This window comes from Lytechinus pictus, chromosome 17 (genome assembly GCF_037042905.1).
Source record: "Lytechinus pictus isolate F3 Inbred chromosome 17, Lp3.0, whole genome shotgun sequence".
In the NCBI taxonomy this organism is placed as follows: Eukaryota; Metazoa; Echinodermata; class Echinoidea; order Temnopleuroida; family Toxopneustidae; genus Lytechinus; species Lytechinus pictus.
The window spans coordinates 14,013,424-14,028,255 of record NC_087261.1 but is presented as its reverse complement, the minus strand read 5'-3'; the positions used below and the strand labels follow the sequence as shown (position 1 = coordinate 14,028,255).

General features: G+C 36.4%; 1 protein-coding gene across 2 annotated transcripts in view; it reads left to right on the top strand.

Annotated features, from left to right (window-relative positions):
• Window positions 1-1,107: 1,107 nt before the first annotated feature.
• The window catches only part of LOC129280633 (nucleoprotein TPR-like), a 70,456-nt gene continuing 56,731 nt past the window's right edge, over window positions 1,108-14,832 (top strand). For both annotated transcript variants that reach the window (XM_064111870.1, XM_064111869.1), the window contains exons 1-8: window positions 1,108-1,403; window positions 3,677-3,781; window positions 5,609-5,779; window positions 7,256-7,359; window positions 8,731-8,844; window positions 12,663-12,806; window positions 13,357-13,437; window positions 14,183-14,339. In XM_064111870.1, coding sequence (XP_063967940.1) covers window positions 1,235-1,403; window positions 3,677-3,781; window positions 5,609-5,779; window positions 7,256-7,359; window positions 8,731-8,844; window positions 12,663-12,806; window positions 13,357-13,437; window positions 14,183-14,339 — 1,045 coding nt within the window. In that variant the 5' untranslated portion in view covers window positions 1,108-1,234. The remainder of the gene's footprint in view (window positions 1,404-3,676; window positions 3,782-5,608; window positions 5,780-7,255; window positions 7,360-8,730; window positions 8,845-12,662; window positions 12,807-13,356; window positions 13,438-14,182; window positions 14,340-14,832) is intronic.

Here is a 14,832-nt window from a genome sequence, read left to right as displayed (position 1 = left end):
TTTTGCCTCATACGTAGCTCAACATTTTCTGCTCGCGCTCCACGCTCGCCGTTGCTATTTTTTAAAAAGTGCATTCAACAAATAAAGTTAAATTATGTTATTTCGGTCACTTGGACCAAGTTTAGGCTCGCTTTGTTATCGTCCAATTTTGGTTAAAAATAAAATTTGAAAATTCCAGGAAATGTCCATGAATTTCAGGAAATTTGAAATTCAATTTCGGAAAATTTCTTCTGGATCTGTGGAAACACACTCACTTATAATTCAAGCCATATAACTGACTAATATTGTTGGGGTCCCTGAAACAACTGAGCCCTAGAATGCCCCTCTTCAGGTCTGAATTTCCTAAATTCTCAAGCTCGCAATTTTTTATTGGTGAGATGCTGCGGCGGTATGATAATCGTGATTACAATGAGTACAAAAAGTGCTTCATGTATTCAGATGTAATTCTAACAAAATCAATCAGCAAGCGCTTAGCACTCGCATTAGGTGACCACTAGATATGCATACTTTTATACGGTTTCCTAAAAAAATATAGTCCTTAAGATTTCCCTGTTCGGGGGTACGACCGGGGGTACGATTTATTCCAGTTAATTCTTCTTTCCTTCCTTATCCCGCTATCCTTTCATTTTCTTTTAATATTTTTTTTTCGTTTTTATTTCACCTTTTCCCAGGCGCGGATCCAGGAGGGGGGCATAGGCATAGGGGGCACGTGCATCCCCTTTTGAGAAGCAAAATTAAAATTTGTAATGTTAAAATGCCATTCAACCGAGATGTGCCCCCTCTTCTGAATTGAAGACCTTTTTTTTTTGCTTGTCAAATTTTTTCGGGTACGAAATATCCTTCATTTGTGGTTGAAAACCTTCCTTTTTTGGGCTTGTCCAAAAAATTTGCCCCCCCCCCTTTTGGAAAATCCTGGATCCGCCCCTGCCTTTTCCCTTATTAGCTACCCCTCTTTCCTTTACCTTTTCTTTTCATTTCCCTTTTTTTCTCCCTTTCCCCTTTTTTTCATTTTACGGATGGGTAAGGGGGCAGGCTGCCCCCTGCCCCCGCCTGTTACGCCACTGCTCCGCCTCCTTTTCCCTTTCATTTACTTCTATTTGTTATTCCACTTCTTCTTTAGCATGCCTATATCATGCATAATCTTTATGCCTGCCTCTACTTTCAAATTGGCAATATAACTGTTTGACTGAACTGGAAATTGGCTAATTTCACTCCATGTGCGGTTTCGGTCAAGATGGCGGGTGACTCTGAAAATGTTAAAGAACTCTCTTATGTTTTGAGCGCTGAGGAGCTGAATTCGCTTCCGGAAGAGGTTAAGCTGAAACTAGAAAAACTGCTATCTTCGAATACAACGTCATTAAATACATTGAAAACAAGTAATGAACGACTGAAGATCAATTCAGGTAAGTATTCAGGAACCGGCGAAGTGACTGACTTGTACTTGTGTGAGTTGTGGGGGGATTGATGAGACTCGGCCGTTAATTCACATCACGTCAGTGACAGTGGCCGGGGGAAACGAAGGGCCGATTGCACAAAAGGGTCTTTCCAAGGACCGTCTTTCGTGTCGCCCATCTTTTATGATACGCCATGTGAAACGCATTTCAAATAAATTATCTGCAAATATATTCTATTTGTCCGTTAAAATAAACAAAATATTTGTTTATAAAATGATGTGATATCTCATGAAATTGTATAAAATTTGATTTAAAAGCAAGCTTACGAAGTTTATTTGTTTATCATAAATTTCAGAAACACCCCACTTATAGCGCATCATAAAACAAAAGATGGGCGACACAAAAGACGGTCCTTGGAAAGACCCTTTCGTGCAATCGGCCCGAAGAGTCGAAGTTACCGCTGGCGCTGGCGCAGAGGCTAGCCTCGCGATGCTGCATGCTGGGGCCTGTTTCATGACGAGATGAGAGATACTTAGGAACGACCAAGGACTAAACTTACTATTGGACACAGAGTCACTCCTTTCCCTTTCTTCACTTCATGTTCTTGTATTTGTAAACGTCTCAAATTCAAAATCAGTGATTTGAAGCTAGTTCCCATGATCCCAGTTCCCCACACATATTTTTTCACTGCTGAATAAAAAAAATCGCGAACGCGAATTGCGCATGACCCGCGCGCAAAGTCAAGAAAGAAATCTCACACCGGCCCTCGAGTTATATTTGGCCATGTCATGAGGTTGCCCACCAAAAAGTGTGGTGCTGTTACATATTTTGGTTTTATTAAGTTATTCCTTAAAGTTAAAATTTTCAAAACCAAAGTAGCTATGCCAACAAGTTTGGTAACATTTTAAAGCTGAATTCAATGGCTAACAATGTAGAAAGTTTCATTGCTCTAGGATAAATAGACACATCTTTAAAGATGGAGCAACAGGGGTGGTGCTGGAAGCGGTGCCGCTGGAAGCAGTGCCACCTGTACAGAGTTAAGGGGGTTTTCAATATATTGTGCTATTTTAGGAAAACGTTAATATTTTTGTGAAAACTTCACTTCCAACTACAAATTTGGTATCAAATTAATGCTAGAACATTCTTCTTTGCTGTTAATTGATTGAAAAATAAGTTTGACAATGTCATTGTCATGTAAATAAAAAAAACAAGGTAAAAAAAAACATTGAAAAAGAAATAGAAAAGTTGTCGAAATTGTTCACTTTTCACAATAATTCTTCTATATTGAGTCTTGACAAATATTTTCTTCAGTTATTCTTAATTTCAATGTAGCTTTTGTGTATAAAAACAGAAAATGTGATTTCTACTATTTTGGAGGATGAAAGCGATACTTGGTTTTGTTTACAGATATGAAAGGTCAAATCACCTAGGTCAGAGACTTTCAGACCTACAATATTTAAAGAATCTTAGAAGTATTATTTGGTATAATGTTATTATAATTTCTTTTTAATTGTTTTATACGTAGGCCTATTTAAATCAGATAAAAACAGTAGATATACCCACCATGTAATACTGCTCTTTAAAAGAAATATTGATATATTTTGGCAAAAAAAGCACTTTGAGCTTCCATGACTCCTCATGCAAGCTCATGAAGTAGTAGTTTTCAGTGACCAATCCTACAAGAAGCGACCGGGAATTACAGGCTTGCGCCTTCATCCTGTACCAGATGATGATGATGATGAATGCAGGCAAAAATAGCACACACAACATATACATTTCTTTATTTTTTGGGGAAAAAAATTGCATAAATTCTGATTGATTTTGAAGTAATTGAAGTAATAAAACTAAACACTGATAGAAAGGTCTTACTCTGTACTGTACGGAAATGTGATTATTTTGATCATTGGGGGACCATACAAATTATCAAAATCACAAATATGAAATTAAAAATATTCATATTTTTCTATTCATCACAATATAACACTAAATGCCTTACACCTAATGAGTGCGTGCATATTTGTGTTCATTGAGCAATTTCCTTTCAGAAAATATATACTTTTACTATCATAGGGTGCAGGGGTGGATCCAGTATTTTTTTAAAGGGGGGGGCACATTTTCCGGAGGAAAAAATTGACAAGCAAAAAAAAAAAGTGATCAAGTTAGGAGGGAGGGTCGCCCCTCCCATGCCCTACCCCATCCCCAGGCCTAAGTTGAGCATAATAAATCACACTATTTGGCTTAAGTTCTGAATCTTGATTAACTTTCCTTCTTGTGTTATGCAGAGCAAAGCTATGAACAACTGGAAAAACAGCTGATTGCAGCCCACAAGAAGCTGGAAACAGAGTCGACCCATTTCAAGGATGCACAGAAAAAGGCAGAAGAACTTGGTAAAGATTTGTTCAATGTATGGATAGTGTGTCTTGGCACTGCAGTTCAAAACAAGATAACGTTAAGTGAAGAAGTTACAGGGCAAGTCCATCCCAAAAAAAGTTGATTTGAAAAAAAAAAAGAAGAAAGAAATCCAACAAGCATAACACTGAACATTTCATCAAAATCAGATATAAAATAAGAAAGTTATGGCATTTTGAAGTTTCTCTTAATTTCATAAAACAGTTATATGCAAATGAGGGGACCGATGATGTCACCCACTCACAATTTCCTTTGTATATATATATGAAAAATGAAATATTCTTATTTTCTCCTTATTGTCATGTGAAACAAGTTTTATTCCTCCCTGAACATGTGGAATTACCATTGTTTTAAGATTTATGTTATGTTTATGTTTCAGTCAAGTTGGTCCTTATTTTCAATTCTGTAAGAATCGAAATATTGTATAATTCGAGAAAAACAAGAAATATTGAGTGAGGGACATCATCGACTCTCATTTGCCTGTCGCTGAGTTGTGCATATCTGTTTTGTGCAAAATAGGGGAAACTTTAAAATTGTCATATCTTTCAAATTTTTCATCCGATTTTGATGAAATTTTCAGTGTTAATTTTGTTATGCTTGTTTCATTTTTCTCGTTTGATTAAAAATAATTTTTTTTTGTGGGATGACCTTGAATTTTAAGAACAATGTTCTTCATATTCTAATAGCCTTATTATAAAAAAAAAATCCACTGTTACTGTTAATCTGCCAGTGCTCTCCCCCTTATCCTATATATTCCCATGTCCTCATTCTATCCTACTCCTACTCCTCTTCCCTACTTTCTCAACCCCTCCCTCCTTCACTTTTCCCACCCCTCTTTGTGTTCATTGTAATCCTTGATAAGTGTACTTGACAGGCCTTAGGATTTGTGAGTACCCTTCATTTCCCTAAATTACTGTAACAGCATCTAAACAATAGATCAACAATCCCCTTTCATTAAATCAGCCAACTCTGTAGATCAGTTTTAGAAACTAAAAAATATATACCTCTTCTCTGATTGGCCATTTCCAGACCTTCATTTTTAAGGAGCGCGATCGTGCCGGCGATCCTACCGCGCTCCTAAAAAAAATAAGGAGAGCAAAAAATCGCACTCCTAAAAAAAAAAAAAAAAAACTATCAGAAAAATGAAGAATATTCATCTCTTTCCCCGACTCTTTTTTTAATTTAAACTCGGTAAATATTGTAGTCCCATATGTAGATTTTCATGGCAACACCATGGAAGTCTACATGTGGGACTACGATATTTACCGAGGTAAGTTCATATCAGAGTCGGGAAAGAGGTGAATATTTTTCATTTTTCTGATAGTTTTCAACTAAATCAAAATAATTTCAAGGAATTATGGAAAATAGATGGCCATTTCATGGATTTAAAGATGTAAAATGTGAAATTTTAGCAATTTTAGCAATTTTTTTTTTTGCAGGAGCGCGATATTTTTTAAACGTATTGACCCAGGCCTAGTTTCACCACAGTTTAATTAATAGCTACATAGCTATTGCATATACGATGTTAAGAAAAATCTACAATTTATCATACATGTATTGTATTGAATTGATTTGAGCTCCTCAAGGAGAGCGATTCTGAGGAGCTCAATTGAGCTCCTCAAAAAAATAAGGAGAGCGATTTATAGAGCTCCACGAAATTATAAATGTGAAGGACTGCATTTCTTCCATTTTCATTATCTCTTTTTGAAATGTGTTGTATGTAATATGTACTTGGTTGATTTAAATGCTGTGATACTTGTATAGTAAACTATGGAGAGCGTAATAAATGATGGTAATTATTACAGAGAGCCAGCTCCAATCGGCCAAGCTGGAGCTGGTCGAGTTCAAAGGTCAAAGTGAGGGCACGGCCAGCTCATACCAGGAACTTGCGAGGGTCAGCCAGCAGTTGGAGGCCGAGAAGCAGGACCTTGTTGGGGTGGTCGAGAGGAAATCTAAACAGCTAGAACAGCTTCAGGGTAAGTGAGTTTGTGCACTGCAGTCACACTGGCCAATCCTACTCCAGACGGTTTATTTTCAATTCGTCTACTGCAAAATCGTCCAATTGCCAACTCGTCTGCTATCATTTGGTCTATCATCAGTTTGTCCATTATCCACATGGTCAATTCGTCACCTTACTGTTTCAGAGAGTCAAAAGGGGCCCAAGCTTTCGATCCTAGGAAAAGGGAAGTCAGTGTAAGTAAGGCCAGTAAAAGACCTTAAGCTGTGAGGGATTAAGACAATTGGGCAGGCAACATCAAACAGGATCTGGAACAAAACAGTGATAGGGGGTGTGAGGAAGAGATGAATAACAAGAGAATTAGTGAGAGGTTGGTCAAACAGGTTACAAAGAAAGGCATAATAAACTGGTGCATAAGAGTGGGGGAACAAAGGGAAAGAAAGGGGAACAACTTACTATTTCGTCTAATAACCAGTTTGTCCAATAGCCATTTAGTCCATATACCATTTGGTCTGATTTGATTAAGTGTTAATTGTGCAAAATGAATGAAAATGAAATAGATATTAGACCAACTGGTTATGAGACGAAATGGCTATAGACAAAATGGTGATTAGACGAAGTGATAATTGACCAAATGGTTATTGAACCAAGTGGTTGTTGGACGAAATGTTGATGGACGGAATGGCATTACACCAAATGAAAGTTTACCATGTGGTGAGTGGACGATTTGGCATTAGAAAATAGGCAATTTACCCTCCAGACAACCAAATCTATTGCGTTACTTCTAATGACATATCATTGGTCGGTTAGGAGTTGCTTTGGTTGGTGTGACAGTTGCGTATGAAAGACAGATGCCTACCCAACTGCTCACGTAGAACGGCTTATTCCTGGGATTTGATCCTTCCTGACGTAGCTACATTAAAATTTTACAATATATTTAACAAAATAGGTTTACCATTTATTTTAAATGTGAATTTCTCAGTTATATCAGATGTTTAATCACATCTTTCACATAGGAAGTTCTTTTAGGAATCTTTCAGTTTTGTTTGACAATGAAAATAGACTTTGAAAATAAGTAATATTTAGATTTGCCAAAACTTGAAAGGGGTAGGCCTTCACATAGTTTTATTTAAACTTGCCTTGTGTAGGATATGGTGTACCTTTACTTCATCATTTGCACAAGTAAATAGGCCTAAAGTAAATTTGTTAAACAAATCCATTAATAAAGAGACACTGAATTCTAAGTTGAATTGGACATGATATTTTGTTCCATTATACAATTCATGTTTTTTTGTTGCTTTTTTCAAGACTCTAAGAAATTTGTCCACTTCTGCGATGGCCAGTGCCTCGTGGAGGTGACTCAAGCATTCCTTTACCAACAATTTCGTTAATGGCCTGGATAAGTAAAAAAAAAATGACAAAAAATTATAAGAGGGAATAAATATTAAGTATCGATAAGATTGCATTGGCTCATAAATAATATTTTCTTCTTCAGATGAATGGAACAGTATGTCTGAGAAGCTTGCTTCGGCCAATGCTGCTAGGACACAAATCCAGATGAGGTTGGATGAGCTTGAGAATGAGGATGTCTCATGGAAGGTAAGTCAGGGATGTCTTTGCTCTTCCATACACTTTCCTTTTGCAGTCATAACCTAATACAGGGAAAGATTGTTGCATTAATTTCACAGGTACATTTTTAGGTATGATCCAGAATGAAAAAAAAACCCCATAAAACTGATATATCATGCTCTCTCTCTCTCTTTCTTAATAAAAGCATTAACAATAGAAGAAAAATTGATGAAGGGTTTTAAAATCTGTCAAAGGATAACAGAATTATGAATTTACTTTGTGACGTCACAGAAAAGCCATTCAGAATCAAGGATTCCATGCAAGTTACCATAATGGCAACTTTAATGCAACAGGGACCAGGGAATGTTCTCTGTAAATAGCCAAAGTAGTAATTTGGTCTTAAAAAAGCAAAAATTAGAAAATAAGTTTATTTGAAAGAGTAATTCTTCTTCACACTGTCATAATTTGAAGTTTTAAAGTTTATTAAAAAACAAGATATTAGGCCCGAATTCACAAAGGTGGTTTTGAAAACCCACGGTTGAGTCCATGGTTTATGCAGATTTTCTGTATAAATTGCGATTAATTTACAGCGTATATTAAAAAATGTCCAATGCTGATGTGCGCTTTTGTCACAGTGCGCCAAATTGACGCCTGTTGCCGTGGTTATCCACGCTATTTTATTCATGAGTCCACTATTTTTAAATGAGTCCACTCTTCAAACAGTGGACTCATGAATAAAAAAGTGTATCTTACCATGGTAACAGGCGTCAATTTGGCTCACTGTGACACAAGTGCGCATCAGCATTGGACATTTCTTATACACGCTCCAGATACACGCTAAATTAAGTGTAATTTATACTGGAAATCTGCATAAACCATGGATTCAACCGTAGCTTTTCAAAACCACCTTTGTGAATTCGGGCCTTAGAGTTTCTTTGACACCAATTTTTGTGGACTGCTTGAAAGTTTCAATGAGATTTCACAGTGCACACATGTCATGCATGAGTGAACCCCAGACTTCAAACCCTGTTTTCTCCTTAATTTTTCGTAGCTCCTGTCGAATGTCTTCTTCATTCAATCAAGTAATTATGAGAGTCATTGTTGATCAATTTTGACAAGTTTTATGTCATTTTAAAGCTGAATAAAAATGTCAAAAATCATTTTGGGCGACCTTTTATCGATGTTAATTTAACTTATGATCTATCTCTCACCATTGTATAATTATACTATCTCTGCTGATTTTTTGCTTGTAAATTGAACATTTTTAGCCTGCGAGCTGCCTGTTTGATAATTGATATTGTTTTCAATAAACCAAACTAATTCAACAATAAAATGCAATTTGTGGGTGGCTGATCACATTTGTATAATGCTCCGTTCATTGTTCATTTCCTATCCCTGTAGTATCGAGAGAAGCGACTGCAGCAAGAGATACAAGGATTGGGTTCACAGACTGGGTACCTTCAGACGGAGCTGGAGAAGAAGACCAATGAGGTTCTTACTCTGAGAAAAGAGAAGGTAAGGGATATGCATTGGAAGTTGTAAAGAAAAGTGAATTAGAAAGGCTGAAAAATTACTGTGGCCAACTTACTGGTTCATAAGCCAGAGCTCGACACTAACTCTTATACCTGGGTGCCTGGATTTTAATTTTGGGCGCCCGGAATAAACTTCCATTATAAAAGAAAATATGCAGTGAAAACCTACTTCAAACACCCTATGATCACGCGCAACAATCAACCTCGCTTACGTGGATATCCCATTGCCATACGCAATAATTTCAATCAGTTTAAAGTACCGATATTTCTGATATTTCTTGTGTAATTCATGAAAATATCAATACGGTATAAGCTTTCATCAAGTTAATCCTAGTTTAACTTATAATCTTTTATGGAGTGATTGTTATCTGAGTAACCAAATAGCAGTGCAAACATGTATATTTTCTCAGTTTAAAAGTGTAAAAAAAAGGTGTAAATTTGTAATTTACAATATGTAAGTATGTATGAATGTAGATTTTTTGTTATTATTACTATCGGTATGATATACCAGTCCAACCAGGTTTTGAAGCTATAGATGATGAGTGTAAACATGCTTTAGATTTATCTTAGATCGTTAGGAAAGTGACTCCGGATGAAACAAACAAAGTTCATCATATCTCTTTAGCTTTAAACATTCCTTGTTTCTTTGATACAAGTCCAAACAGATATTGCAGCTACAGAATCAGTTAAATGACAAGTCTGATGAGTCTGAACATGCTTTAGGAGATTTCCTTTGCATTAACATTCTTGTTTCTTTGATACAAGTCCAATCATTTTCTGCAGCTACAATCACTTGAATGACAAGTCTGATGAGTGTAAACATGCTTTAGATGCATCAGGGAACCTTAGGAAAGCGACACAGTATAAAGCAAAAGAGTCCTCATATCTCCTTTGCATTAAACATTTTTTTTTATACCAGTCCAATCAGATATTGCAGCTACAGAGTCAGTTGAACGACAAGTCTGATGAGTGTAAACATGCTTTAGATGCATCAGAGAACCTTAGGAAAGTGACACAGTATAAAGCAAAAGAGTCCTCATATCTCCTTTGCATTAATCATTTTTGTCTCGCCTGCATAGCAGAGCGAGACTACAGTGCGTATCAAAAAAAACGGGACAGATTTGAAAAGTCTATAAAATTTTTGTTTCAAATAATGATGTCTATATTTTGGTGTTAATAGATGGTCTTATCTTTGAAATGCAATTTAAAAAAATAAATTTTCTTCATGCTTGACCGAACACGGGACGTTTTTGTTGGGGGTTCAAAAAGAGGCTTGCGCCAGAATTGCAGAATATGTGTAATACAATGATCAGACTTCTTGCTAATCAGGAGACTTCCTCTTGACCTTTTCATTATCTGTGCCACAATTTTCGAATTATGTTGTCAAATTTCATTTACAAAGTTATTTATTTAATTGAATTATTTTGTTTTTTCATTTAAACTTCTCTTACCTTTTAATTTTCCTTCATAAGTAACTGAGAAAAGAAGAATTTTTTGGTTAACCCAAGCAAGAAGATTTGAATGATTAATTGGGAAAACTTGTGATTATTCAAATCGTTTTATTATGTGAAACAAATTATGTTATGTACCTTTACAAGACATAAATCTATTTTTCAATGGGTCATTAATTCGTTGACCAAGTTTAATTGCTTGACAGGAAACACAGGAAGGGATTCATGTCTTTCAATGACATTGGTGTATTGAGTCAATTTTGAAGGAGCTAGATATGGCAGATCGGGTAAAATGTATTAAAAAGTTGTGAGCGAACGAAGTGAGCACGCAAATATTCCCACTTTTTCTAATTACAATGTCAAATTTTGTGATAGATTTTGACATAATATTCAGCAAATAATATCATATTTTACTTTCTATCTTTCCTTTTATTTCCTGTCCATTTTTTTTCTTGGTCATGATTTTTTTTAATTGAGGGGGGGGGGGGGGAGCAACCCCCGAGCGCCCGCCCCATCTGTGTGGCTTTGTTCAAAAGGCACCATAACCTTTGTAGCACATAATGAAAGGATTTGAATAAAAAATCCATGCTCTCCCATAATTTGGTTGAAAAAAATAATTTTAGCTTGAAGAAGGAATATTCAAAGCTAACAGAGAGCATATTAAAAAGAAATAACAGAATAATGCAATCAAATAAATAGATCTGAAAATGAATTTTGACCGCATGATTTGAAAATTATGGCAAAGATAATGAAAAGGTCAAGAGGAAGTCTGCTAATTAGCAAGAAGTCCGATCATCATATTACTCATATTCTGCAATTCTGGCGCAAGCCTCTTTTTGAACCCCCAACAAAAACGTCCCGTGTTCGCTCAAGCATGAACAAAACTAAATTTTTTTAATAGCATTTGAAAGACAAGACCTTAAAGCACCGATTAACACCAAAATATAGACATAATAATTTGAAACAAAAATTTTATAGACTTTTCAAATCTGTCCCGTTTTTTTTGATACGCACTGTATAGGCGCCGCTTTTCCGACGGCGGCGGCGGCGGCGGTGGCGTTAACATCAAATCTTAACCTAAGGTTAAGTTTTGGAAATGACATCATAACTTAGAAAGTATATGGACTTAGTTCATGAAACTTGGACATAAGGTTAATCAAGTATTACTGAACATCCTGCCTGAGTTTCAGGTCACATGACCAAGGTCAAAGGTCATTTAGGGTCAATGAACTTAGACCATGTTGGGAAAATTATTTTCAAAATCTTAACCGAAGGTTAAGTTTTTGAAATGACATCATAACTTAGAAAGTATATGGACCTTGTTCATGAAACTTGGGCATAAGGTTAATCAAGTATTAGTAAACATCCTGGTCGAGTTTCAGGTCACGTGACCAAGGCAAAGGTCATTTAGGGTCAATGAACTTTGGTCAAGTTGGGGGTATTTGTTGAATTAATATCATAACTTTGAAAATTTATGGATCTAGTCCATGAAACTTGGACATAAGGTTAATCAAGTATTAGTGAACATCCTGCCTGAGTTTCAGGTCACATGACCAAGGTCAAAGGTCATTTAGGGTCAATGAACTTTGGCCAAGTTGGGGGTATTTGTTGAATTACATGTACCATCATAGCTTTGAAAATTTATGGATTTAGTTGATGAAACTTGGACATTAGGTTAATCAAGTACCACTGAATATCCTGTGCGAGTTTCAGGTCACATGACCATGGTCATTTAAGGTCAATGAACTTTGGCCGTGTTGGGGGTATATGTTAAATTACCATCCTAGCTCTGAAAGTTTATGGATCTAGTTCATAAAACTTGGACATAAGAGTAATCAAGTATCACTGAACATCCTGTACGAGTTTCAGGTCACATGACCATGGTCAAAGGTCATTAAAGGTCAATGAACTTTGGCCGTGTTGGGGGTATTTGTTGAATTACCATCCTAACTGTGAAAGTTTATGGATCTAGTTCATAAAACTTTGGATATAAGAGTAATCAAGCATCACTGAACATCCCCTGTGAGTTTCAGGTCACAAAACCAAGTCAAAGGTCAGTTAAGGTCAATTAACTTAGGCCATGTTGGGGTAATTGTTGAAGTGCCATCATAACTTTGAAAGTTTATGGATAGAGTGAATGAAATGTGGACATGGGTGTAGTTGACAGTCTTAAGTCTCCGTTCAAATGTCATTTATGGTCAATGAACGTGGTATTATGTCATTATATGAATGATATTTTTGTGAATGATTATTTTATAGTAGTTTTCAAAGTTAGCACTGCTGCTATATTAAATTGCGTAATGCAGGCGAGACTGCCAGAGGCGTTCCACTTGTTTGATTTTTATACCAGTCCAACCAGATTTTACAGCTACAGAGTCAGTTAAACGACAAGTCTGATGAGTGTAAACATGCTTTAGATGCATCTGAAAACCTTAGGAAAGTGACACAGGAACAAGCCAAAAGGATTGAAGAACTCGGTGCACAGGTCAAGGAGGTAGGCATCCAACATCACTCTTTATGCAACACAAGATGCACCTCAATTTTTCAATTAAGAACAGAAAAGAAAGATTTAGTGAAATTAAACTGCCATATGCAACTCTGTAGATTGTCATTTTCTACCATCACAAAGCTTATGGCATTCATGGTGATAATGATCGTGTGATCCGTGGTCTGTAGCTAAGATTTTAAGGGTTACCGTATAATATCTTGACCAGTAAAACTTTTATTGTATAGGGCTAATTGTTCTAAGTTTGGCATTAATATTGAAATTGTCTTGGTGAGATTCATACGTAGAATATTTTTATATTAAGTTAGATTTACTTTTGATAAATAGCATTCCTAATAATCTTTTAAGTGTGATTGAAATCAATATGAAGGCAAAGTTGGTTTTGTAGAAGTTCATTTTCAGGAAAAAAAAATTAATATATATGAAGATAATACTGTATTTTAGAGAACATTTTTGAATAGCTAGTCTCTTTGTGATAGTACTCAAGAATAAGTTCAAGGGATATTTACTTGAGCGAGTTGATATGCTTTGTTAACAGGGCCTCAACGTGATCTCTCAAAATGAAGAACAATTCCAAGCCGAGATTCAAGCCCAGAACAAGCTTTCTAACCTCTACAAGGTAAGTATAAGGGATGAGAAAGAGAGAGAGAGAGAGAGACAAGGGGGATGGGGTGGGGGAAGAGATAAATTTTAGAGGGGTGGGGCATGAGGATAACCCATATTATACTTGCTTGAATCTACTGTGCAAAGGATGAAGCCATATGCGGCAACCATCAGCAATTATAGCAATGACTCAGATTATTGATTGTCCTTTCTTTTAGAGAGTGAGCGAGAGAGAGAGAAATGAAGTGAGTAAAAAAATGGGAGCTGGTAGCACACGAACAAAGCTGCAATGTTGTTCCATGTTCGTTACTGGACTGCTATACAATACATTTAATAGTCTTTTTTGTGTTCACGGCAAGTCGGTGGATTTAAGCACCATGATACACAGTGCATGTGCAGACACTCACTGCCCATCCACTATCCTGTCAGAGAATGTGATAAGAAGGAATTCCCGAAAGGCTTATGTACAAAACTTGCTGTGCAATACTGGGGCAGTGCAAGAAATATGCGATCTATTGCAAGTCCATTTTTGGTCCCTAAATCAGTCATATTTCTTGCATTTAATTGCAAATTAGTGATTGATTGCTACTCAGCTCCTTGAAACAAACAGAGTAATCTGATTTGATAGAGCTAAACATGATCTATCAATTGTAAAATTGCAAAGAGTGTTTTTTGCAATTGATTACAAATATTTTCTTGCAACACCCCCATAGTCTGTATGCACAAATGATTACCCTCTTGGTCTATCTTTGCTACATCAGCGTGCTGGTGATGAGGCCGAGTCTCGCGTCAAGGAGCTGATCACAGCAGTGGAGGAGCTGAGAGGCCTCTTGAAGCAAGCAACGGAAGCCACGTCTGAGATGGAGACTAGTATGAAGGATCAGGAGAGTAGCCATGCAGGAAACGCAAAAGAAATGAGTAAGATTGTATAGTAATAATGATAATACTGATAATGATTATAGTGATAGTGATAATGATTATGATTATGCTTATGATTATGATTGTGGTACTGGTAATTGTGGTCTAGTGGTTCTGACTCTCGCCTTTCAGACAGAGAGTAGTGGGTTCGAATCCTAGCCATGGCGTGTTTTCCTTCAGCAAGAAATTTATACACATTGTGCTGCACTCAACCCAGGTGAGGTGAATGGGTACCCGGCAGGATTCATTCCTTGCATGCACTGAGCGCCGGTGATGGTAGCCAGGGTAATAATAGCAAGCGCTTTGTATCCTCAGGCAAAAAGCACTATATAAATCCAGCTATTATTATCATTACAGTTAATTAATCATCTGTTAAATGCCAATGTTAGATATATGACCGACACATTGCATTTTCAGGATTTATATAAATTAACACTTGCTGTCTATAAAGAGAAACATTTTACAAAATCTTAGTTTTATCAATCAAGATGAC